Here is a 26494-nt window from a genome sequence, read left to right on the forward strand (position 1 = left end):
GGAAGGAAGGAAGGAAGGAAGGAAGGAAGGAAGGAAGGAAGGAAGGAAGGCCGACAGACAAGACAAGACAAGTTAGGCAGGCAGGCAGGCAGGCAGACAGACATAAATAAAAAGACAAACAAATTAACAAAGGCCCACACATTATTGTTGAATCTTTGTCATTCAGTTTTTTACCCTATATTATAGGGCCTATAATCAATGCAAATTTGTATTTGAACTGTTATGGTTTAGAAGGTTTGGAACCCAAAATTGCAAAAGTGAAAGGTCAAAATAAATTAAATTTTATTTGGAAACAAAATCAAACTGGTGGCAAAAAACTTACCAGGAACAAGGAAGCTGGAGAAGCAGAATGTATTGCAGAGCCAGAATGCAGGAGTGAAATGAATGGAGTGAAGACAAACTAAAGAGGCTGATGATGAGGAGAAGTGACTGCAGCTGTGACAGGTGAAAAGGGTGCAGGTACAAGTGGGCATGGCAGAAACTGACTGAGGAGAAGTGATGGCACAAAAAGAAAAGATAAAATGGAGAATCACAAAAACATCAAACACAAAATATTGTAAATGAGCAAACAAAAAAAAAACATCCTGGCATTAAGGATTTTACAAATTTGTCATCATTAAGAATAGGTTTGAGCCTTTTTCACAGCTTTAACTTCATCAGTAAATCTCTCTGGAACCAACACCTTCAGTTTTTCTTGAAGATGACTTCTGTTGTTCAAAGAGTTTATCGTWGTTTTCTACTCTTTCTTGTTTTGACCCTTCTCAGTAAGTTCCCCTGCAGTCTGTCCTCCCTGTTACTCGTGCTCCTGGATCTTTTTATTACTATTATTTTCTCATGAAACATGAAACATTCAAGTTTCATGTTATTTACACGTGTCCTCAGAGAAATATTCTATTTTTAAAAATGTATTTATTTGTTGACATGTTGGTTAACTGATGCCTGATAACTGTACCTGTGARGCTCACAGTTGTTCCTTCAGTAAAACCAGTTGAAATTGTGACAAATAATGAGAGTGAAAATGAAACCACTTCAACCACAGAGGACGCCTCTCCAACAGTAAGAGCAGTCATCAGCCTTTTCTTCTGATGGTGTAGAAATGACTCGCTCATGGGAGTAAACTGTGTCTGGACTTTATGGTGTAATGTTAATGTTAAATTCAGAGAAACTTGGTGTCACTGGTTTATTTTAGCAGATCTCTWAAAGTCACATTCTAATTTATGACCATCTTGACAGAACTTTATAAATAATTAACATTTACTTGTTGTCAACTGCTTTTTTTAACCACTTCAGTTTAATTCTGACAAGATTAAAGAGCTAACAGTGAAACTTAAAACGTCCCCAATCTTTAATTGTTCATGGGAACACACATTTATAAATCTTTTTAGCTTTCCTTTACATGGTAATTTGCAGTTTTTATTTTTTTAGTTTTTTTTTGCAGCAGCAGCAGCTTGCAGTAGAAATTTCTGTACAGCCTAGAGCAGATTTTGCAGGGATTTCACAATATGTTCAGACAAAATAACTTTGTAGCCTAGTTTAAAAGAGGGGGGGTTGTAAACATTTAAATAACTGGATTTGTATGAACAGGCATGAAATTCCATCATATGAAACATGTTTTAATTTTTATTTTGCTGTCAGCTGAACAAAAAGTGGAGTGAATGTATTTTTTACAGTCTTCAATAAGTGAAAGGCTCCGCATGAAATGAAGCTGAATTTCACCTCTGCTCACCAAACAAATGAGAAAAGAGCGCCCTCTGCTGGTGTATAAAGTTAATGCAAAAGGTCTTTAAAATATAGGTGAAAGACCCTGGAGCCCATCAAAAAATATTTACCTAATGTCATTTTTTTTGTTTTACTAGAATGTTTTCTAGAGTATTGTTCTGAATCTGACAGTTGTTTCTCTTTATGATAACCATCAGACTTAAAGGTAGGTGATCATGTACAACTGTGTCTCTGTCTGTTAGCAGGATATCRAACTAAAGAAAAGACTCATTTTACTGAAACTCTCAAAAAGTACATTTTGAATACACGTGAAACGGATCTCAATGTGGACATGATGTGTTAGTCTCTGTATTTCAAGTTCAAAAGTTCCTTGAATGGGATTTATTCTCCAGRCATGACCTGCAGGAGTYCACGGACACTGTACTCTCCTACATCAAAACATGCATTGYCACAGTCACCATCWACAAAAWGGTCAGYGCYTTTCCTAACCAGAAACCCTGGATGACCAGCGAAGTCCATTCACTATTAAAAAGRCGCAACACTGCCTTCAACTCGGGGGACAAGGCCCGGTACAGCGCACCTGAAAAGAGGCATCAGGGAGGCAAAGGTGGTGTATAAAAGAAAGATAGAGGAACACTTTGCTATGAATGACCCTAGAGTGATGTGGCAGTGTATYAACCACATTACCAGTACTGATGCCTCACTAGCAGAGGAGCTGAACTGCTTCTTTGCCCGCTTTGAAGCAGAGACAGACCAGCAAAAACTCCATATCCACCACCCTCTAACACTAACARGCTAACACTCCAGGAACATGAAGTGAGATGAGTGCTGAAGGCYGTGAACCCCAGAAAGGCGGCCGGCCCCAACGGTGTACCTGGAAAGGTYCTAAAAGCGTGTGCTGACCAACTAGCAGGTGTCTTCACCTGCATATTCAACCAGTCCCTGTCGATGGCCACCATTCCACCCTGCCTCATATCCTCCACCATTYTCCCAGTCTCTAAAAAGTCCAAAGTGGAGAGCATAGATGACTACAGGCCTGTTTCACTTACGCCAGTGGTCATGAAGTGCTTCGAAAGACTGTTCTTTCAACACCTGAGACTGTCTACCTCCCACTCTGGACCCTCACCAGTTTGTCTACAGGGAAAATCGCTCCACGGAAGATGTCATCAACAACTCACTCCACACCGCGCTGAGTCACCTGGAGCATAGAGAGCTACGTGAGGATGCTCTTCCTGGACTTTAGCTCAGCATTCAARCACATCATCCCAGAGATCCTGGTCCAGAAACCACAGATTCTGGGCATCTCCACTCCCATCTGCCAGTGGATACAGAACTTCCTTCCTTGGGGCGGCTGTGGCAGAGTGGTTAGGGGAGTCGTCCTGGAACCGGAAGGTCACCGGTTCGATCCCCCGTCCATCTGTCTCAGTTATTGTGTCCTTGGGCAAGATACTTAACCCCAATGCCTCTGATGTTTTTCCCATCAGTGTATGAATGTGATTGGCACTGATTAGTCTCCATAGATGACTGTACATGTTAGCTTTGTAGGAGATCTGGTAGAGTGCTGTGTGAATGGGTAAATGAGGACACAGATTATAGTGTGAAGCTCTTTGAGTGTCCTGGTTGGGTAGAAAGGTGCTATACAAGTACAGTACATTTACCATTTCTCACAGACCGCCTACAGTCTGTGAAACTAGGCCCCCACCTCTCCTCACACTCAGTACTGGCTCTCCTCAAGGCTGTGTATTGAGCCCTCTGCTGTTCACCCTCTACACCAACGACTGCTCTCTGATCCATCTCTCCAACACGTTCGTTCATAAAGTTTGCAGATGACACCACCYTGGTTGGGCTCATCTCAGGGGGAGATGAGTCTGATTACAGAAACTAGGTATACAGACTGACAGGGTGGTGCTCTGCAAACAACCTGCKACTAAACACCACAAAAACAAATTTAATAATTCTGGACTTCAGGAAGAGCAGGGCTGAACCAGCACCACTTCACATAAACAGAGTCAGTGTGGAAAGGGTCAGCTCCATCAAGTTCCTGGGTGTGCAGACCACAGACAGTCTCTCCTGGTCTGCAAATACAACTCAGCAGCATCTCCACTTCCTGAGAGTGCTCAAGAGGAACAAGCTGGAGGAGAAGCTGCTGGTGCTGTTCTACAGATCCACCATTGAGAGCATCCTTGCATACGTCATCACAGCATGGTACGGGGGATGCTCAGCAGCAGACAGAAAAYTGCTGCAGAGGGTGATCAATACAGCCCGGTGGATCACTGCTCTCTGCCCAGTCTGGAGGACATTGCCACCTCTCACTACCTAAGAAGAGCTGCCAGTATCATCAAGGACCCATCCCACRCCAGCAGCCACCTGTTTGACCTGCTACKCTTGGGCCGACGGTATGGYTCACACAAAACCCYGTCAAATTGGCTCTGGGACAGCTTTTTCCCAAGAGCCATCAGGGAAKTGAACAATAAAAAATGATGGCAACAAACATCKAATTTTTCAAACTATATGTGCAATACAAAATGTGTGCAATATATCTCAGGTGAAATACTCTCAGGAACATCTCTAATGTGCAATATTACAAGCAATGAAGAAAATATACTGTAACATTTCCCTGTTATTCATTTTCATATACAGAAACGCTTTGATTTCTCCTTTTTTATAGTGCACATTTTGTCTTTATTTGATTTTAYCTTGTCTATTTTATTGCTTTGTCTACTCTCCTAAAAAAGCAAGCACCTTGGAGCAGCAAACCCTATTCATTGTAATGCAAATTATYATGACAATCAAGGRGATTCTGATTCTGAAGACGTGTGTACCATCTGCTGCCTGTTATGATGGACTGAAGATATAAAATTTAAAATGGCCTACAGCCATTTTTAACAAAGCTCAAAACTAACATTACACACTTTGATCCTTGTTTAACTCAAGCTTTAGCTTAAAATGTTTAGTTTATTGCAGTGAAAAAGATGAGTTGTGGTACAACATTATAAGTTTGTCCTTCAGATTTTCGATTCATACCTGATATAAAGACATGCAGTGTGGCATCCTGCACCATATTTACTCATGTTGTGCTCAGATGAATCACTGAGAGCTTCTAACTAATCACCATTAGTTGTAATCATGGCTACTAGCCTGACTTTATTGTTTTCATTGTGTACTCTTACCTCTACTTTACTTTGTTCAGTAGTTTGGGTTATATTTATGTGTTGTAGTCGGGAAAAATTATGTGTCTTTAGAAAACCAAACCTGTTCTTTGATGGAACCAACTTGCATCTTGTTCCAGCACCAAGTYACCCCCAAAACCACTTTGATCAAAGATAACCCTGGCATTATTACTGTAGGGTTCAATCACAGATTTTTCTTCTGAATCACTTTGTTTATTTAACTGTTTACATTTAAATTAATGATTTATCATGACATAAAATGCAACAATCTTTTTAAGTCTGTAATGAGTTATCATCAGTGGTGTTACTTTTTCCATAGAAATAAATGTGACACTGAGTCATACTGTACGGCACAAAGACAAACAACTTCAACTCCATCATATTTTAAAAGCATTCAACCTTTATTTCTTGCTCTTATTGGTGAAATATATGTATAAAAACAAATTCAAAGTCAAATAAAAAGAAATTCTTCTTACAGTCACATTAGCTCTTTAAAAGTTAAATAAAATAAATTACATTTTAAATATGTTTGTTTTTCATGAAAACATTAATAAATAATTTATCGTCTAGAAAATATTCAGAGTAGCTTCATTTTATCCAAGATTCGTCGACTCCCGAGGTTTAACGTGAAAAGGAGACATCAGGACGACACTCTAAACCCTGCAGAGATGAGAGAAGAAACAAAAGGAAGGAAGGAATCAAAAMATCAAAAAAGCATCATGAAATTCAGGATGTCTCTGATGTTGCAGAAAATTTCCTAAATAATGAAACTAAACCAATCGATTAAAGGGTTCCAATAATAAAAATGTTTCATATTAATCTTTGCTTTGTAAGTGAAACATTGAGGTGAATTTCTGTGTAAATGTCTCATTTAAAATACAAACAAAACCCCAGCTTTAGACCAAAATCTGTGATTCTGTTAGAGGAAAAACAGTAAGTAAATAATTTGTCGTGTGTTTATTTGCACTTTTTTTTAAATGTAGAAAACATTTTAACTGGTTTTGTTTGAAAATCATATTCCAAAACCTTAACGTTTTTATGTGTTAGATCATCAGATTTCAACTTAAAATCTAAATCTTTAATTTAGTTTAATTTTAATTGAATCATCAACAGAAAATGTCAAAACATAAATTTGTACAAATTATAATCAAAAAGGAATAGAAACATTTTCTACTTCTATACACTTATTCTTTTATTTAAGCTACAGTTTGGATCTTTTAAAACTGAGAAGATTACAGACAATAAATAATATCTTACCTGTTGCAGATAGCTTTTTGATCAACTATAAGTTCGTAGGAACAAAGCTTAACTCAGAGCAAATCAATGAGCCAATGAGGCCAAACTGAAACAACTCCAATCTCAAAAATATCATACTGTTCATGCAAATTCTACTTTTTACACGTGTTTCTGTTTGTTTCACATTGCAAAGTTGTTCAGATACAATTATGTGAAAATTTGAAAATGCAAATGGTAGTAGCAGCTAGCTGTAGCACATCTGGGAAACTTGCAGCTCGAGTAACTCTGACAGTGATGTCAAGGTTAATAAAATATATTTAAAAAATCTGAGTGGATGTTATATTGTTAAAATACCCACTAATGTCCAGATCAGGGACAACAAAGGGTTAAGTGCCTTGCTCAAGGACATGCTGACAAGTGGAGCAGACATCAGGGATTAAACCTTCAACTTGGCAAATGACTGTATTTCCCCTCTGAGTCACAGCCAGCCCAGGAGTTGTTTCATCAATTTAAGATATCTATTTTTGGTTTCAAACCCTGCTCAGACTAGCCTTTAGCTCATCAGTCTGGTCAGCATTGAACCCACATCCTCCAAARRAAAGTGGCTTAAAAATCRATGTTCAACAGGTAAMATACTGATTGTTCCACGGGACTTCACTTTAAAAGAGCAGATTTGTAAACTTTAAGCACATTAAAGCTCCAGATCTGCATATTTCCGACACAGCGATGAGGTTGTAAATTACACTTCATGCATTCAAACACTTAAATACACTTTKTTTTGTTTGCTGAGTAAACTGACTAACTCTGGAGAGTTTTAGACGATCGGTGCTCACCTTCTTCAGCTTGTCTTTGATCCAGTTGGAGTTTGGATCGATGCACACTTTGGTGCCGTTCTGCTTTTTGATTCTACAAACACAAGACAAGATTATTAAAGTGTTCTTTCTCTTGACTGCTTTTTTGCTATTTCTGGGTAAATGGTGATTTTTTTTAATTTAGATAACAAAAACCAGGTTAAGCGTCAGTGGTGGATGGGAACCTTGGACAAAGTAGTTTTAACTGCTGCTGCTTACACATAGGCGTGGATGTTGCAGCGCCACCGTGGCAGCTGTTCGTAGCACTTTGTGATTTTTCCTCGCGTTTCGTTAAAGACTCTCCGGCAGCAGGGCAACACTATGAACGACTGGCCTGCACCCACAGAAAGGAAGGAGAAAAATACAGTCATCCATCACGATTACATCACATGTCTTGAAAAAAAAAGAGAGCAACCCTTTGCATTTTATTTCTCCATCTGTTGCCATGCACACCTCCTCTGAGACGTTATTCTTACAACCTTTCAGTTTTGCAGTTGCCAGATGTTTGCATTTTTTTATACTAGATGTTGAAAACTATYTGGCAACATTTTACAGATCAGAACCAGACTCCAGCTATTATCCAAATTAAATAAAGGTGACTTGTTTTCATTAYTAATAACCAATCAACATCTAATAAAAAAGCAGCTAATTTTGCTGTTAATTTTAGCGCCACATTCATTTTTCTGGCAGTGAGTAAAACATATTTTTGCTTGACATTGTTAATCTTTTAAGTCTCATTTTGTAATTCATATTATAAGAGAAAAGGATTATATAAAGTGCATTAATATGTTTTTTACCTTCTGAGCAGAGCAGCACAGCAGCCAGGCTGAGCAGGAAAACCCACCGACTGGATGGAAGGGTCGACCACATCTTCAAGCAGAACTTAAAACGACCTCGGAATCAACTTTTCAGAGTCTGATGAATAAAGGAGGAAGGGAGGATCTTTTATACTTGTGATGCCTTCAACAAAAAAGGGAAGTGGTCACTGTCATGTAACGTGTCCGCAGTGGAAATTACTACTGCAGCTATGACAGGACACAGACTCACAAGCTGAAGATCACTGAGCTTTTTTGTTGTTTCCATATAAAGTATGTTTAGGATCTGTATCTAAGAAGTATCATTTTATTTATTTTTTTATTTACCATTAGCTGTCTTTCTCTTTCAGAATAGTCATTTCTGTTTGTCAGATGGGTGTTAGCAACTGAAATATTAGTTGAACCTCGAGTTAATCAATCAGGTTGGAAATGAGCAAATGAATCAATAAAATGTTATAAATTTTACAAGTTTTACTGTAAAGAAAAGTTTGATCTGTCAGCGTTGTCTCAAACATTACTGGATATTTGGAGAAAACCAAAACAAATCAGTTTGGCAGATTTCTGTTCAGGTTGCAGAAAGAGGTTGAATATAAAACTTTCTTGTTTCTTTTTTTTTAAAATAACATATGAACAGTAATTATTAGTCCTCAATGCTTGGCTGCAACTTTAACAAATTAAGATTTTTTTGTTTGTTTGCCGTATTTAATGCAGTCTTCTCATGACAGCTGAACAATTTTCAAACTTGGGCTTGAAATTTTCAGTGATCTTTGAATTTGTGTGAAATGAAAAGAAAGTTGACTTTAGTTATCTTTTTATGTATTTTTTTCTTATTTTAAAGTCAAATAATTGTATTTTTAGTGAGCATTTTCTCTTTTTTGACCTGATTTGCTGGATTATGATAAAATGTATCTTTAAGAAATAATAAATGAAAGCATTTGTAAGAGGTTGTAAGGCATAATAAATTAACTTTAATTATGAGTCTTTTTAAATGTAATAGTTTTTCTTTATCTGTTCTAAAARATAAAAATAAATTTGAAAAGATACTTTGTGTCTCTATACAAACTAATTTATCTAATTTACCTCTGGGATCAATAAAGTATTTTTGAATTGAATTGAATTTTGATTAAGAATAATTTGTTGTAACTTTTTAATAAAAATTGCCCCTCGGCTTGGACCAAGTTTAGAATTTTGTCCCCCATGTGTAACTGAGTTTGACACCCTGTTTTAGAAGAAAGTAYCGCATTTTCTGAGTAATTATTATTGTTTTTCTTCCAGTTAGGGTTTTATAAAAATAACATTACTGTGGTTGGTTTTCATGCTATCATTTTCAAATATATATTACATGAAATACTGCAACATTCTGATCCGCACCTGACGAACTAATCCAGAAAACATGACTGTAACAGATAAACGTTTTTCAAAGCCTGACGAACAGAAGGGGAATCACCCAAARGTCCTGTCCTGCTCAGAACACTCAGACAAAACTCAAAGAATGACCTGAGGAGTATTTTTGGWCACTTTGTTACTATTATTGACTAAAGGAAAAAACAGTCATAGCGGCGTGAGACGCTTTGACTGTCTTTAAAGAAGAATTACTCATAGAAATGAAATGTGCAAAATGCATGAAAAATAATATTTGCAAGACYTTCCTGTCAAAACAATCAGTATTTTGGATGTGCAGAGAAGTGCAGGATGAAGGATAAAAATAAAACACAGAAGCCAACAATAAGGGGCTAATTTCATCTTGTCAGCAGCAGACAAACAAAAGAGGAACCAATAAAAAGAAGTCCGTCACTAGATTGTATGAGTTGCATATAATTATCTTGAAGTGTCTTTTTTGGGGGGGCAGGGGGGTTACTTTTGAAAAGTCGACAGTGTCATACTTTCCACTTTTTTGTTTTTATTTGAAAATAGAAATGTGGCAATCACACAAGTATTGTTCACTATCAATACCAGCGTTGGTATCGATAGTATKGATCCGCCCAACTCTAAATAGAACACTAGTTCGAATCAGAATTTGACATTAGAAATAAGAATTTGCCGATTTTCTATGCAAAACAGTCTCAACAGACTATCACAGTGCAGACACGAAACACAGATTACAGCAGAATTATTTTAAAGTTTAAGGAAACTTAATGGAGGAGCTCCTAGTTCAGGGCTATTCAATTGGCCGCCCATTTTGGGCCGCCGATTGTTTCATCTCACAAACACATAACCATAGACGTGTTTGTCGGAATCTTGACCAGAAGCTGGTAAAAACAATTTCTATGCACATTCAAGACAGTTAAAATTACAAACAATTAAGAATGAAAGCGAAAATAAAAATTAAAAAATTTGTCAAGACAGATGTTAAAATATTTGTTAAACAAGAGGTATTATTTTTGTTTTATTCTTATGCAGCAAAATAAACTTTCAAAGGTAACGGATCTTTGTAATACTTGGTTTATTCACATAATGACGGCCCCTGAGCTGTTCTGCAGTAACTGTGGCTCCTGGAGGAATTTAGTTTAACAGCCCTGGTTTAGACTGAAGTCTCATGGAGGAGAGATGAACTGTTTCATTAAAGAACCTATCCAGAGGTTGTTGGTTTTTTTACGTTTTGATTTTTGTACCTGCATTGAGATGCATCAATCATATATTGTACACTACAATGTTAAAATATGTGCAGTGATGTGTATTGCATTGACACATTTCTTTTATTTTGAACAATAAAAAAAAAAACAATAATAAAACAGTAAAATGAAACATACATATGCATACATGTAACAAATACAGGAGAAAAACACAACAAACAAAATAAGGCATTAATTACAACATAAAATTTCCAACAAAATATAATGTAAAACATAACTCATGTTTGAAAAGGGAACAGGAAGAAGCAATAGCTTATCCAAAACTTCATACAAACTGTTAAACCAGTTACAATTTACTCTGTCATCAATCAACATTAACACACAGTTTAGAATTAACACAGCATTTTATCAAATTCATTTTTGTAAACCTTATTTATATACTCCTTATAATTTCTCTTGAATATGAATGAATGAATGAATGAATGAATGAATGAATGAATGAATGAATGAATGAATGAATGAATGAATGAATGAATGAATGCATATGCCATTCACCTAAAAATCCCTTCAATAAAGTATTGTTGAATTGATTTTCCACAACTGTATTGAATCAGATGTGGTGTTTATAATGATCAATCCAATTTATTAATGATCCAAATGTTGTGGAAAAGCTGTTTTTACAGTCCAAGTGTTAAAAGAAAAAATGCAGAAACCCACCCAATCTYGCAAKAATTGATGATTTCTTAATAAAAACYTGGATTAATSTAATGTATGTGAATATAAAAATAAAATGCATACAATATAAAACACATATCTCAGCTAATACCGACATAAATAAACACAGAGGAGGAGCTCTTTAGGAAGTGTGGTGCTGATTAAAGTGCTGATTCATTGCTACAGTTTATTCAGCATGTATTAGATAAAACAATGACYAATAATCTCTTCGTTAGGGTGGGTGGCTCTTAAAAGAGCCGTTGGTTTGAATCACTGCAGCAGTGGTTTACTRGGAGCTGGTGTACTTGGTGATGCTTTGGTACCCTTGGACATGGTGTGCTTGGCCAGCTCTCCTGGCAGCAGCAGGCGGACATCGGTCTGGATCTCCCTGGAGGTGATGGTGGACCTCTTACAGTAGTGGGCCAGGTGGGACGCCTTGGAGGCGATGCGCTTGAAGATGTTGATGAACGAGTTCATGATGCTCATGGCCTTGGAGGAGATGCCGTTGTCCAGGTGCACCTGCTTTGAGAAGGGTCTAGGGGCAGCTTGCCGTACCCAATTGCCGCACCCCTAATCGTCATGCATATATATATATATATATATATATATATATATATATAATTATTATATTATAATCCTATAATATTAACATCCAGAAAATCCATCCATTCATTTTTGCACTGTACTATACAGTGTATATATGCATATAAAAGTATATGCATATGTGTTTATGTGTATGTGCATTGGTACATGTATATTACTATATATCACATGTGTATATTGTGGGTTTTTTATTTGTTTTCTTTTATTTTTCTTTCTTTATTCTTCTCACCCTCTCCTGTATTGAGCTGCAGTAATGTGCAAATTTCCCCACGGTGGGATCAATAAAGTTTTATCTTATCTTATCTTATCTTATCTTATCTTATCTTATCTTATCTTATCTTATCTTATCTTATCTTATCTTATCTTATCTTATCTTATCTTATCTTATCTTATCTTACTTATCTTATCTTAAAACTTTGCAAAGAGAGTGAACTATTATAATCTTAAGGGGACAGAGTTGTTCATGAAACCTAAAATTAGAGCATGTTTGAAAGAATAGTGCACCTCAATCCAAGGAGTCAGACTGTGGAATGTTCTGGAAAATGATGTGAAAAGTGCCAAATCAAAGTGCATGTTCAAGAGAATGATAAAGGTGGGATTGTTGAAAAATATGAAACAGTATAATGTGTAACCATATACAGTAATTTGTTGTTCTAGAATGATTTGATGTTCTTGTTTTGTTTTGTTAACTGAGGATTATTGTTGTTTGAATTTATACTTGAGGTAAAAGAGGGCAGATATTATAAGATTGTGTTCTTCTCTCTGCTTCCCTTCATTACGTTGTGGTTGTATTTTTTATTGTGTATAAAATTCTGTTTTTTTAATGAAATGAATAAAAATTTATGAAACGAAAAAATATATTATTTATATTTTTGTAGTGGTGATACATGTGTCGCAGCAGTGGTATTCTGTTGTAGTTAAAAATATAAATAATAACAATAATGTACTAATTATTAATGGTTACAAAGATTACTGTAATACTCAACCTTTGTTTGTGAACAGAAAACATGCCAGTTTTTGGTTGGATCAAACATACAGCTCGAAATAAAATAGTTTTTTTCTTTCATTTTAAAATTAATGAAACACACATGCATAAATGGAAGATTTATTTGAAACATTGCCATTATTTATGCAATGCGTTTTTAAACTACAATTTTTTATCCAACATTAATTTTAAAACTACCTATAAAACGTTAAATTTGGGTTTACTTGTGTAATGTAGAAGTGTTCAGTGTGTTCTCGCGACATTTAAGGATTATCGCGAGATCTTGTCAACACACAGCGCCCTCTTGTGTGCATGTAGAGAAGCAGCCGGAGGTTTGAGGAATACGCCGCGGCTAATGATAGCAACGAACACAAACAGAGGAAATATTCAAATCTTTGGTCTTCACCAGCACCCTGGAGTTCTAGAAAGCTGAGGGAGGACGTATTTCTTCTGTTTTCCGCATCATTGCCCTTGAGCTCCAAGGACTCCGGCTTATCCTGTGAAGTGGGAAGCGGCCTTCTTTTGTAGCCGGCTTCCCGGTGCAGCTCAAGCGGCGAGCTCTTTCAGGAGAGCCCGGTGCTTTATCTGGCTTGTTTTCTTTCACCGACAGAGCCAACGGGGATTTAAATTATTTTTTTTTCCCCTTTTTGGTGTTTTAACAGCAGAAAAATCAGCTTTCGACCGTCTCCCATCTTATGTACCTATAGCTGTTGGTTTTTCTAATTTTAAAGAACAAGCTGGGGGCGGCCTGGTTTGTTTTCCAGCCGAACAATAACAGAGCCTGCTGGGGCTGCACTGAAACCGGAGCCCCCGCTGCCCTGGAGTGGGATATTTAATTGCATTCTGTGATACCTGCTCTGGACCGGGACGAGCATGGCTGTGGGACTTGGGTTTGTCTCTGCAAGCCGGAGCTCTTCGTCACCGAGGTCTCCGTGTGAATTTCAGGCTGCTGCGAGTTAACCGGCTGAAAGCAGCGGAAAGAGGCTCCACACCGGCCGGGCTTTGTCTCTTTATATTTCACGTGTTATGGAAACAAACCGAGCTGATGTGGACAAATCGAGATTTAAATGCACGATCGAGGCACTTGTGAACGTTTGTAAAACCTGATCTCAGACATGGTCGGGGATGGGTTGGATGTGACTGACCCGGGATGTGGAACCTGGATCTGTTTGCGCTCAGACTCTTAATAATGTYGGGTTTACTGACACAACACTGAGGTTATCATATTCATCTATGCTCTCTCCAGAGCCACCGGACTCCCCCTGACATATTTTACCTCACAGTTTTATCTCTGTCTCAGTGGGGTTTTTTTTTTACTCCTCTGTTTGTGGGGGGTGACTTTACAAGTCCTGACACATCGTTTTGACGGAGCGGACCGTACAGGAGGCCCGGACAGCCAGCTGAGATGAACCCGGTGAATGCGACGTCTCTTTACGTGTCCGTGAGCCGTTCCGTGCTGCAGTGCGACCCCCGAGACCCCCGGGCCCTGGCGGAGCTCTGCAAGCTGCTGCCCTTCTTCCGACAGTCCCTGTCCTGCCTGGTCTGCGGTAAGAAATATTACTGCTTGATTTTTACCTTATTACATTGCATTAAAGGATTCCCCCCCCCCCCCCTTTTAGGGGGTGGGGTGGAGGGGGTATTAAAAGAGAAGGCGAGCCTTTAAGTTATGTTGCCTTCAGGTACGGTCGGAGATAGCTAAAGCGATCAACATTGATAACAACATTGTAAAGCAGATTTATTGCATTTTCAGGCAAAATAAAACACATCATTCCCGTTTCATTTAGTAAATGAAATATGCTATTTTGATTATTTATTTATTGAAGTGAATATTGTGGTTTAGTTGACTCTGAATATCTAAGTGTACTGATATAAAAAAAAATCTAAATGAAAAATCTGTGTTTAATGATGATCAAATTGTCAACACAAAAACGTGGACATCAGTCCATCCATTACCTTTAATAGAAGAAATGTGAGCTTGGATTATTATGAGACCTAAACAATTATCTGCAGTGCAAAGAAAACTCAAAGATTTAAACTACTGTGCAGCTTTACGAAAAAAGGAACTTCCGTCCATATATCGTGTTTTAACTTAGAAGACTATAATTTCCGAGGTGTAGTGAAGGCACCACAATATACAGCTACACCCCTCGTGACACACCCCCATGTCTGTAGGCAGCATCTGCTGCTGTTTACATTCAGAAACAGCCCTGTTGTCTACAGCAGAGACTCTCAAACTGTCTTTTTTTTTTCTTGGGGGAGGGTCCTCAAAAAAATAAAAAAAATACTAAATTGTTAATGTGGTTTTTATTTTTTAAATGCATGGAGAACAGTGAACTAATAAAACGAACAACTTAATAAAAACATATATTCCCATGGCATTTAGGGGTTGAAATGACAAGAAATTATCTTTTAAAACAGCATGGGGTTCATGAGGGGGGTCCTTGGAATATTTTCACCCTTGTAAGGGGTCCCCAGACCCAAATATCTTGAGGACCCCTGGTCTACAGCATAAAATCTTTGTCCTCAAATTCATTAGAGAAAATATTTGACTACAAATAAAACTGATTGAGGTGAAGCTAACAGGGAATACACCCGAGACATTTTACAAGTCGATCAAATAAATCTAAATGTATTAAAACTAATATTATTTTGGTATGTTTAATATTTTGTAGAAATGTATTGAATTATTTATAGTATGCTTCAAAAGTCCTTGACTATCAAATTTGTCTCAAGTTATACAAGTTATGTTTAGGGCACAAAAACAACATACCTTTAACAGCCACTTAAAAATTGTTAAGTGACAGAGTTGCCAAGAATTGATTTTTTTTTAACTACAATTTTGAACCAGTTTAAAAGACTGTGTGTGTGTGTGTGTGTGTGTGTGTGTGTGTGTGTGTGTGTGTGTGTGTGTGTGTGTGTGTGTGTGTGTGTGTGTGNGATTGAGCATGCTTCACGATGCAGTTTACTTGGCATCTGAAAATATATTTCCTCAAAGGTATTTTTAATCTGAAAAGAGCTTCACTGAGTGAGAACTAATGTTGAGAGCTCAGCAGAAAGTTAGGTTTCACTTTCACTTTCACCCGAGAGCCTGCAGGAGTCATGGGTGGGGTGTGTGGGGGGGGGGGGGGGAGGGTTTTTTGATAAAACTGGAGATTGGGAAGGGAAGCTTAGGGTAACAACATGGTGTGTGTGTGTGTGTGTGTGTGTGTGTGTGTGTGTGTGTGCGTGCGTGCATGCGTGTGGGGTGGGGGGGTATCTAGTAGCACTTTGAGGATCTACTTGTTGGCTTTATAATTGTCTGACACTGTGTTTTCTTTGGTATTTTTTAATTAAACAGTATAAATTGAAACAAATTGTGTTTATGTAGTAAGCTACTGTATACAACTGGGTTCTGTTTTTTTTTTTTTTGTCTGGTATATGTTGACTTGACTTAGTTATGTGAGACCAGCTTTGCTGTATGGTTTGGAGACCGTGACAGACAGGAGACGTACTGTAACTGGAAGTGTCTCAGCTGAGGATGTTGAGGTTCTCCTTGAGCGTGACAAGAATGGATAAGATTAGGAATGAGATCATCAGAGGTTTGGACATGTCCAGAGGAGGGACAGTGGGTATATTGGTAGAAGGATGTTGGAGATGCAGCTGCCAGGAAAAAGACAAGCAGGGATGGAGGGGGACGACCCACTGTGACGACTGAAAGAAGTAGAGTAGACAGGACAGAAGACAAGTCGGGGACGGCTCAGGACTTTCGCACAGTGCTGTAGAAGAGCAGCTTGTTTTACATGGACAGATGACCCCCATCTCTGCTTTATCAATTATACAGAAATATAAAAGCAAAGCAAGCTTTTTGTTAAATATAGACTTTCTGTCGTTTCGTGGGATGTTTAAGGCGGGCTTCTCTGCGTGTGGGGGGTTGGTTGTTTATGAATGAATGGACTTTCATCCCTTTTTTTTCCATCTGCAGCTGTGCTCTTTAAAAGCCAGCGTTGCTAAGGAAGCTCCTCTCAAAGAGATACTGTCATTCAGGCGGGCAAGCTGCCAAGCACCACTCAGATTTACAACGAGATACTACTTTAGGAAGCAGTCAAAACACAGCCAAACAGGAAGGCAGTAATCTGTGAATAATATTTCATCATTTCTACGGTGACAAAATGAGCTTGATAAGGATTTGATTTTGATGCATCTGTTGGTGCGTTTGGCCCTGTGAAAACAGAACGACACTCCAGCAGGGTTCCTGCAGATCCTTAAAAAGTCTTAAACATCGTTGAATTCATCTATCCAAAAATAAGTCCTTAATTAACCTTAAAATGTCTTAAATAAATCTTTCAGAAGTCTTTAAAATTTTAACATATTMTCAATAATATGATTGTAATTCACCTCAAATATTAAAATAATTGGTAACATTTATTTTTTTAAACATTCACATGTTTAAACTCACATTTAAATTCACATTCACAAATATTCCCCTTTGACATCACTTCCTGTTATTTCACATGCAAATATCTCAAAAACGTGTTCACTTTTCTTACAAACATTTGATGTCACAGGCACTTAAAGGTTTCATCTACAGCAAAGTGGGGTTAAGACCCCACTGTGGGTCCTAAAACTCCAAATTTTMGGGTTGTMAGAGGATTTCCAGAAATTAAATTCAGTTTAAAACTGACTSTTAAGAATGTTTCTGCTATAGTTAGATATGGATAAAAACAATTGGTCTAWTAGCAATATTTGAATACTTCAACCAAAAATACTTTGATTCATGAGTTTCTGCCAGTTTTTATTTTTGTCATTTGTGTTTATTATAAAATTGGTCTTAAATGTAATTTCACATGGCATTTAAAGGMCTTAAATTTAACTTGGTTTAAACRGCACGAACCCTMTCCCGGCTGTTGCATGCTGCTCCTGTTAGCATGCTGCTCCTGTTAGCATGTGCAGTTTGTTTACATTTTTGTCTTTCCTCAGGCGACCTGTTGCAGGATCCCATCGCTCCCACCAACTCGTCATGTCAGCACTACGTGTGTCGAAGCTGTAAGGGTCAGAGGATGCAGCTGAAGCCGTCCTGCAGCTGGTGCAAGGACTACAGCCGCTTTGAGGAGAACAAGCAGCTCTCGTTGCTCGTCCACTGTTACAGGAAGCTCTGCCTCTACATCACCCAGTCGCCGCTGGCGCCGCACATAGCCAGCGCCGCCGGCGACTCGCGGGACCTGCAGGCGATCCTCAGCGAAGGCCTCACGTTAGCCGAGAACGAGCTGGAGCCAGAGGCCGCTCCTGACTCGGTCGCGCCGTCTCAGAACGCCTCCACCTCAGAGGCGCTTCTGTCCGACGAGGCTCCGCCCAGGGAGGTGAAGCGTGAGGAGCGGAGCGCGGCGACCGTTAACGGACTCCATGATTGTAACGGTCTGCTCAGCTCTGACCTGCTGCAGCCCGTCACCGTAGAGGCAGGCGGAGGCGTTGCCAAACAGGAGAGCTTCTCGGAGGAYATGCCGGTGTGCGTGAGCATCACGAGCAGCGGGGGGGCGGGGCTTTGTGACATCAGCGCCTTCGGAGACGAGCTGAAGCACGGCGGGGGGCCGTTGTTGTTGAGTGTGGAGGAGGTGCTCAGAACTCTAGAGACGGACACGGACCCCGAATCCATACCTGAGCCCACCCCCCAGCCCGACCACCACCCCTCTGGACCTCAGTTGAACCTCAACGGACCCCCGGGCCTCCACTCCTCCCACCTCATCCACGAGAACAGCCACCGTCTCCTCCAGCCTCACACGCAGCACCTCCCTCGGCCCGCCGTAGCCGTCCCCCACGTCCCCCCGCGCTCCCACCGCAAGCGCTCCCGCTCGGAAAGCGACAGTGAGAAGGTGCAGCCCCTCCCCATTTCCAGCATTTTACGAGGGCCCACCGCCAGTGCCGTCTGCGCCCCCTACCACCTGAACCCCGCCACCGTCGCCACCAAACACGAGCCCAAGTTCTCCGCAGCCACACCTTACCCCCACCTCGTGCCGGTCCCGAACGGCGGCCCCCCTAAGGCGGACAAGACTGTGCTGATCCCCAACAAGGCCCTGAAAAAGACTCTGGAGCACCACGGGGCCAACAAGAAAGCTTACACAAAGGCCAGGCAGGGGGCCCCCAAGCCTCGTGCCCAGCCCCGTGACAGAATACCCCCTCACCCGCACCCCCACGCTCACCCCCTCACACACCCGCCCAGCCCCTCAAAGCCTCTCTATAAAAAAACTGTGGAGAAAAAGGGCTGCAAGTGTGGCCGAGCTACACAGAACCCCTCAGTGTTAACCTGTAGGGGGCAGCGCTGCCCCTGCTACTCCAACCGCAAGGTGAGAGCACACCTGGAGCTAAGAAKATAAAAATAAAAATCTAAGAAATAATAATCATCTTCACAAAAATGAAAATGATAAATTATGTGTTTATTGTAAAATGTAATTAGCTTACAGCATTAGCATGAAGTCAGCGTTTCAGTCTCTGCAGATAAAAACTGTACATCAGTTTTCAGAGCCAACCAAAGGAAGTGTCGTGTGTTAGGATTTATGCAGAGGTTTATAGTAACTAAGTACATTTACTTCCTTACAGTACTTAAGTAATTTTTTTGAGGATATATAGTTTTACAAAGTATTTTTTAAATCATTACTTTTACTTTTATTTTTGTTACATTTAAAACCTAAAATTGATACTTTTGCTTCTTTACTTTATAATTTAACTCGTAGTTCCTCGTTAGAAAATTAACCTCAATATGAAAGATGTTTATGTGCTCTATAAAACTGAAGTGTTGAATTTACCCAACCAAGTCATGTCAGCTGGTTTCACTAAACCCAGTAGAGTAAATATGAGGCAAGATTATTTTATCCACTTGGTTTAGTGGAACCAGTTTGGTTGACCCCCTTAACAGACGCCCCTGAAATTCCTTAAAAGCCTTTTGACATTTTTAAGGGTGCCAAACTAAAGGTAAGAACCAGAGGAAGTCTCTGACACTCTAGTTTTCAAAATAAAAGTCCCTGGTAGTGTCTGGAAACATTTAAAGGCAGAAGCCGCACCTTTTTGTCCACCGGTGGAACAAAGACTGTTAAGGGGTTCAGGAAATTCTACAGTTTATTTCTTACTTTTACTTAGTTATTTTTTCACGTACTGTATAGACCTGTGGATTTATGCTGACGTCCTGCTCAGTTCTTTGAAGACGACTCTAACACATCTGTTTGCAGGCCTGTCTGGACTGCATCTGCCGCGGCTGCCAGAACTCTTACATGGCCAACGGCGAGAAGAAGCTGGAGGCCTTCGCCGTGCCAGAGAAGGCTCTGGAACAGACCCGCCTCACGCTGGGCATCAATCTCACCAGTATCACCGCGGCGGCCCTTCGTAGTCCCGCCAGCAGCTCCCCGGGCGGCACCCTCCTCAACGTCACCACGGCGACGGGCGCGCCCGTCTCGGCCGCCTTCCTGTCGGGGGCGGGGCACGACAACAGGAGCTTCGAAGAGTCACTGGAAATGCGGTTCGACTGTTGAGCTCCCTTCCTTCCTCCTCCTCRTCCTCCTCCGGTCAGTTCATCGGCACATTCCAAGCCACGCCCACCCGGCGTTACCACGGAGTCGACCTGCAGGGGTGGAGCCAGAGCGCGGCAGCTACAGGGACGGGTCGACGGGACGGCCTTTCGTCCGTCGTCCCAAACTGCACGATGCTTGTGGTCCAGAGAAGAAGAGACGTAGCGTCACTGCAGAGGTTTCATTTCAGCAGAGATGGTTTCCTGTTGTTCTACTGTGGGTGGAGATCTGTAGAGCGTGTTGTGTAGCTAAGTCAGGCGAGCTAACCAAGGTCATGCCTCTGTGTGTGCGTGTCAGAGTGTTGGTGAGGGACAGCAGTGACATCATCATCGGACTGGTGTAATTTATAGTAAAACTTTTTTTACGGGGACTCCTCGGTTTCCATTGATGACAGAGTTTTATAAGTTCCAATAATTAAAGATGGAATCTGCATTCAACCAGACGGTTTTCACACTTTTAAAGGGTAGACGCTGTGTCGTCAGCTTCGCTCAACCACCAGGACTGAAGCATTATTTAAACTTCAGCTACAAATACTTTCTTACAACTTTTCGAACGAGGATGTGAATTTTAACACCAGCCAAGGTTTGATTATGTCTGTTGAATGTTTACTGTGTGAGCCACTGAAACTACTAAATATTACTCTAAGCTGTTGTATACTTAAAACAAACGTGTATTTAACCAGTAAAATTGTGAATTCTGAGTCAGCCAGCCACAGTGGCCTGACAACTAAACTATCCCTGGTTTGCTTTGTTTGTATGTCAGAGTTGCTCGTCTTTAGCATTTGTGTGTGTGTGAAGCACTTTCTCACATCGGTCACACTCAGCTTGAAGCCACCGTATTTCTGATCTGCTCTTTTGTGTGTTTAAAAACTCTGGTTGACTGCAGATGCTGCATGTTGTTTCTGACGAGATCTCGTTGTTTCTGARGAGATCTCGTTGTTTCTGGAAGCTACACGTGTGCTGCTAATTACCAGGAAGAGCTCAGAGGAGGAGGAGTGCTCCTGTTTTCCTTGTCTTTTGTTCCTGCTTTTGTTTGTATTCAGTTGCATCCACAACATCYGCAGTATTTATTGGACGTCTGCTAACACGGGGATCCGCTGGTTCTTCCTGGTGAGTTTGTGGATCCCATCAGACCGTCAGTCTGAAACAGTCTCACTCAAGTTTGCATCTTTTTCTTGTTACTTTCTGCTGTCTCCAAACTGTTATTTTTGTTATTGTTGTTGTTCTCCCTCTGGGCATTTAAATACCTGTAATATAATTGTAACATATTTCCACAAAAAAGAAAAAAATCAAAATCTTAACGTGTGCTGTTGTTTATTTTCATATTTATCAGATTATTTAGAATTTGTACAATTAATGAACACTAGAGGGCAGTGTTGGACTTCAGTGTTGTGGTGTTTTTTAAAAAAAAGCACCAGCAGGGGGCATAATTTGCTTATTTAATTCAGCATTTTTGCACCTAAAATTTAAGTTTCACTTTAATGATATTAAACAGTATATTTACATTAATGCATAATTATTATTTTTGTTTCAATTWCGAGTATGTTTCTACTTAAAACACTAGATCAGGCCTTCTTTGATATAAATCACTGTTTTTAACCTTCTAAGTGTTTTAATTAGTAAGTTTAGTTATTTTTCATTTCGAAAAAAATATATACTTCATCTACTTACATGTTTTTTTCATATCTCACTAAACCAGATATGAAACATGGCAGATTATCACAGTATAGATTCTAAGCTAACTCTCTGACAACACATCTTTGTTTTATAACAAAATGACARGTTAGTGGTGCAGTATTTAAAAAGATCCCCCCACATGGAATTATTATATATAACAATGCCTCTTTGCATCTCTTAAGGATGATTCTGTGCTTTATTATGTTAAAATAAAACGATAAGGGAATAATCAGAGATACAAGTCATTGTGGACGAGAAGCTGGACAAGACCCTGAAGGGACATAAACCCCTGATGATCCAGCAGAAGCTGAGGTTCTCTCATGTCTGTGATGAGATGCTGCACACGTTTTGTCTCGGGGCTGGTAGGTCTTACAGCTTCTACCTGCTGCGCTGCACTCTCAGCTGTGGAGATGGCAACCAATCTAATACCACTGGAAAGTCTGGTAATTGCCCTTTTAAATGGTGCCACTTTTGTAAGGAACATGCATTTGTGGGATTGAGCAGTAGAGCTYAGTATGAGGTTTGTTCTCAAGAGAAATTASCCAAATTTTCTCTGTCAAACAGCTTCTGGTCCCCCCAGGTGCTGCCAAAAGACATATTACCAAGAAGCATTGTTACAACAAAGAAATAGTCCACCAAACACACATTTCCTTACTTTTGTGCTAAGTATAGCTGCTATTGGATGCTGGCAGACCCCCAATATTTGCACACAGATCCATCCATCCATCATTATTGAGAATAAAACAGTCTGAAACTAACATTCTCASAGCTACTAGCAAACAAATGTGCAATCTGCAATTTTCTGCAGTGTCTTTATTTCACATTTTTACATAAACACATTTATGTACATTCACATTCTGGAGTTTTCTATCAGTCAAACAAATCAGATTTTTAAAATAAACTTTTTWAAACAATCTAATTAGAATTCAGTTGTGTTTTTTTTTCCCCAAAAGCCAAAAGATAAAAAATGTATTTGGATCACATTTAACTCTTGTTTGTGTTTTAGTCCATTTTGTATTCACTAATTTCAACCAGGTCAAAATAAGACACTTTTATTTTAAAGACACTCTTTTCCATTTAACACCAGGTCTGTTTTTTAAGGTATAACAGATTTAAAGAAAAAAACTGAGACTGTAACTAAAAGTCACAATCATTAAATATAAGAGAAGGCCAGTGATTTATCTGTGATCAGACAGTGGTTAACTTTAGTCTTGATTTTAAAAGTGATTTTTTTAATGCGATGCTTTTATTTTGTTTTTAAGAAATCAAAGATGTAACTCAATAAGATCTACTTGCAACTTTACACAATTAAGAAATCATTTAGATCTTTTTTCTTAACATTTGTGGGTTTGTGGCTGCACTCACTGCACCAATTAATCACTCCATGGAGGACAACTGGCTGCCAAGGCAAGAAAATAAATTTCTGCTGTTCGCAGGCAGATGAACGATTGGTTTTCCAAGTACGTGAGTCTTTTCTACAGTTAATCCAACACAACATGAATACCAGCCGTTAGGGAGRTCAATGCACCACTTGGAGAAAAGCTGCAGGATATGAGCCAGAGGGAGAGACTGCTGAGTCCCTTCCAACAAAAACATACCATAAAGTCTGATTTGTAAGCAGCAGGGTCTTAAATTTGACTCTAAACCCCAAGATGTAAGAAATTTTATCATCTTGTCATCAAAAGCTGACAGTTCAGTTTATWAGAGCTTGCATTGGTAGCAGTGCTTTCACAAAGTGTTTAATCAATGAAAAAATAAAAATACACAAAAGACAGCTCAATATGTACATCTTACAACAAACATAAATCCAAAGATTTAACCAAAGTTTTAATGAGTGGATTTAAAGTCACTATAAACTGCAGATGTTCATGTTTCCCTTTAGGTGGCAGAATGAAACAGCGCCCTCTGGTGGTCAGCTGTAATATTTTTAACACATCAGCGATTATTTGGAGACTTAAAAACTGTAAAAAAAAAAAAAATGTATGTAAATTTTCAGTCTCCGACTCTTTCACAAAACAGTTGAGCGAAAGGGCCACAGTCCGTCTTTGTCCTGCCTCTGACCGATGGAGCCGGTCACGTCCCGCACAGACATGAGTTTTCAGAAAAACGACGTTGCTGCACGTTTTCACCCATCCCACACCGCAGGTTCCAAATGCCTTCAGCAACTCTTGACTTTTTGGAAAGAAAACTTGTTTTGAAAATATTTTTTGAACAAAATTCTCGTGAATCATGCGAGAAAATAGAAGATTTTGAAAACTCACTCGCAAATTTGGCMCCCAGTGAGACACAGGCTTAATTTTTAAATTCTAGTTGGTCGTTTTTCTTCTGTCACAGAAATTAAGGCGGGATAACAAAACAGCACCCTCAAGTGGTCAGTTGTCATACATTCATGCATCAGTTTTTGAGTATTTTTTTTAAGATTTAAATCATAATTTGATGCTGTAACTGTGTTTATTTTGTTTGTCTGAATTTTAATGCATAGTTGCATCAAAGCTTACAAATAAAAAAAAATACACACATATTTAAATCAAGATGCACCTGAACCTTTCTGGCATTTAGGGATGAAGTTTAAAGGAACCCAAGCTGCAGTCCAGATTGCTTTGGAGGCCTTTRAAAGTACGTCATCAACTAAAAATAACATTTGTAAAAACTGACATCCGTTTTCATTTTTTACACACCTGAACCCAAAAGTCTGTTAGGTTAGATTTGCTCTGATAAATGACAGATCCCTGGAACCAGTGTCAAAAGTCTTCAGCTTTTGGTCCCAGAAAAGTCTAGAATGCTGCAGCAGTTTGATGTTTTCTATTTAAAATTAAAAGAAAAAAAAAGATAAAAACATTCAGTTTCCCCACATCAACATCCTCGASTCTAGCTGACGAGAAACGCTCCAAAGAAGCTGCTCTTCTCGTCCATGTCCACAGCGGAGGCGTTGGTCACAGTCACGAACAGCCGGTCGCCTGCAGTGAGCGGAAACAGCCCTCCCTGGTGGGCAGAGTGGAGAGAGAAATCTGAACCCCGAGACCAGCAGGAGGTCCGGCTCGTCTTCATCAGCAAGATGGGAACCGGGTAGGAGCTCACCTGGTGGGGGAGGAAGAGATGTGGGTGATGTAAGGACAGAAGTACCGAAAGCAATAAAAGTACTGAAAGTTGTGATTTTCAAGGCAACGCAGATGAAGTTTAAGTTTAAGACGATTTCTCAGTTTGTTCCTYCTGTTAAAAATATAATAGTGGTTTGTGTTTTTAATTACCTGCTGTKGAATGACAAAGGATAATGTTTTTACTTAAACATCAACTCAACAATTTAGCAAATAAAGCTGAACTGTGGCATAAAAATGAAACGCTGAGATAAACATAAAAGTGAGTGGTTCAYTCTAATTAGGTCCTGTCCTTACAACAAAAAGGTGCAAAACATGTAAGTTTCATTAAAGCTATCTTTATTTTGAAATCAATGTGAAGCAAAGAAAAAAAATAGCAAGAGTGTAGCGTGCGTGGTCCCAAACTCAGCAAAAACTGCACTTGAATCAAGAGTTTAGCTAATTTTATCTGGTTTTAAMTATAAACTAATATTCCTTGAAATTATGCTATAACTTTTTGTTTTGATGTGCCACCACATCTAGCCCCCRCATGGTTGTAGTAGTAAATATTAATAATCAGGACTTAAAATATTACGTCCCAGCAGTAAAAAGGAGCTGATTAAAATGATATAAATTAGATTTATAAGCAGAACAACTGTGTTTGACGTTAACCGTGTTCTATTTGCGGGGGCAAAATGGATTATGAAATGATTAAATTTCCTCTTGGATAAATTATGACAGACCAATTTGTTTCAGCTGTCAGAAAGATGTTTGTTCAGTAAACAGCGACGAGAAAACCACATAAAAAATAAACTGTATCTAATAAACAAAMTTATTCTTCGCAAATCGTTTTCATGTGGCTCGGAAAAATTAACCTTTAGGGACACGACATTTATCTCAGTCACATCACAGCACAGGAAAAAAAACAAACAACAAACACGGACCAGAACCAGCACACATGTGGAGTCCTGGCTTTCTGCTCTCTGAGCGCTGATCAGAATAAATGAGACAAATGTMTCTGCGAGTTGTTAACCGTTCAATGAACTTTTTTTATTTGACAGCTCGTGACTTCGTCAATGACGATTGTTTTAAAACAGTGGTGTCCAAGTCCTGGACAGTCCTGGACAGTCCTGGTCCTCGGAGCCACTATCCTGCACAGAATGAAATTTGTGATATTTAGCATGTTTGGATTTTAGAGTTAGGATGTAGTCTATTCAATAAAATCGATCTGGGGGCCACAGGAGTTGAGAAGAGGGGAGGGTACATTGGTGGACTATGGGCTAATAGCCCTGGTGTGGTGTGTTGTGTTTAGTTTAGTCCATTTTAAGCCCAGTCTCTGTGCCTGTATGAGGTTCTCCTCAGCCAAACATGTCTCCATCTCCGGTTCCAACCGCGCTTTCAGGCAAGTACACTTCGCTGCAGCATGCAGAACGGGGCGGTGACGGACCTTTCCGTCAGTCCCATACCTTATATGGAAATGGGACTATTGCATTCCGGAAATGAAGGGGGCGCTAGTGACACTATTTTCTATTGAACACTATCAACA

The 26494-nt window shown here is 39.4% G+C and overlaps 3 protein-coding genes across 3 annotated transcripts in view; 1 reads left to right on the plus strand and 2 right to left on the minus strand.

Moving 5' to 3' along the window:
- Positions 1-11364: 11364 nt before the first annotated feature.
- Positions 11365-11624, minus strand: LOC106534377 (histone H2B.3-like). Its single transcript, XM_014030998.1, is given in 2 exon segments — positions 11365-11390; positions 11393-11624. Coding segments are annotated over 2 exon segments (198 nt in total). The 5' UTR covers positions 11565-11624.
- Positions 11625-12973: 1349 nt separating this feature from the next.
- msl2b (MSL complex subunit 2b) lies at positions 12974-21498 on the plus strand. Its single transcript, XM_014031005.1, has 3 exons — positions 12974-14213; positions 17623-18983; positions 19863-21498. The coding sequence occupies exons 1-3, from the start codon at positions 14072-14074 to the stop codon at positions 20160-20162; spliced, it is 1803 nt and encodes a 600-aa protein (XP_013886459.1). The 5' UTR covers positions 12974-14071; the 3' UTR covers positions 20163-21498.
- A 1162-nt stretch (positions 21499-22660) lies between these two features.
- Positions 22661-26494, minus strand: part of LOC106534382 (tumor necrosis factor ligand superfamily member 10) — a 10272-nt gene continuing 6438 nt past the window's right edge. The window contains exon 3 of the mRNA XM_014031004.1: positions 22661-24952. Within this exon, the coding sequence (XP_013886458.1) occupies positions 24743-24952 (210 nt within the window). The 3' untranslated portion in view covers positions 22661-24742. The remainder of the gene's footprint in view (positions 24953-26494) is intronic.

The sequence above is a fragment of the Austrofundulus limnaeus genome, unplaced genomic scaffold, assembly GCF_001266775.1.
Source record: "Austrofundulus limnaeus strain Quisiro unplaced genomic scaffold, Austrofundulus_limnaeus-1.0 Scaffold1158, whole genome shotgun sequence".
NCBI lineage: Eukaryota > Metazoa > Chordata > Actinopteri > Cyprinodontiformes > Rivulidae > Austrofundulus > Austrofundulus limnaeus.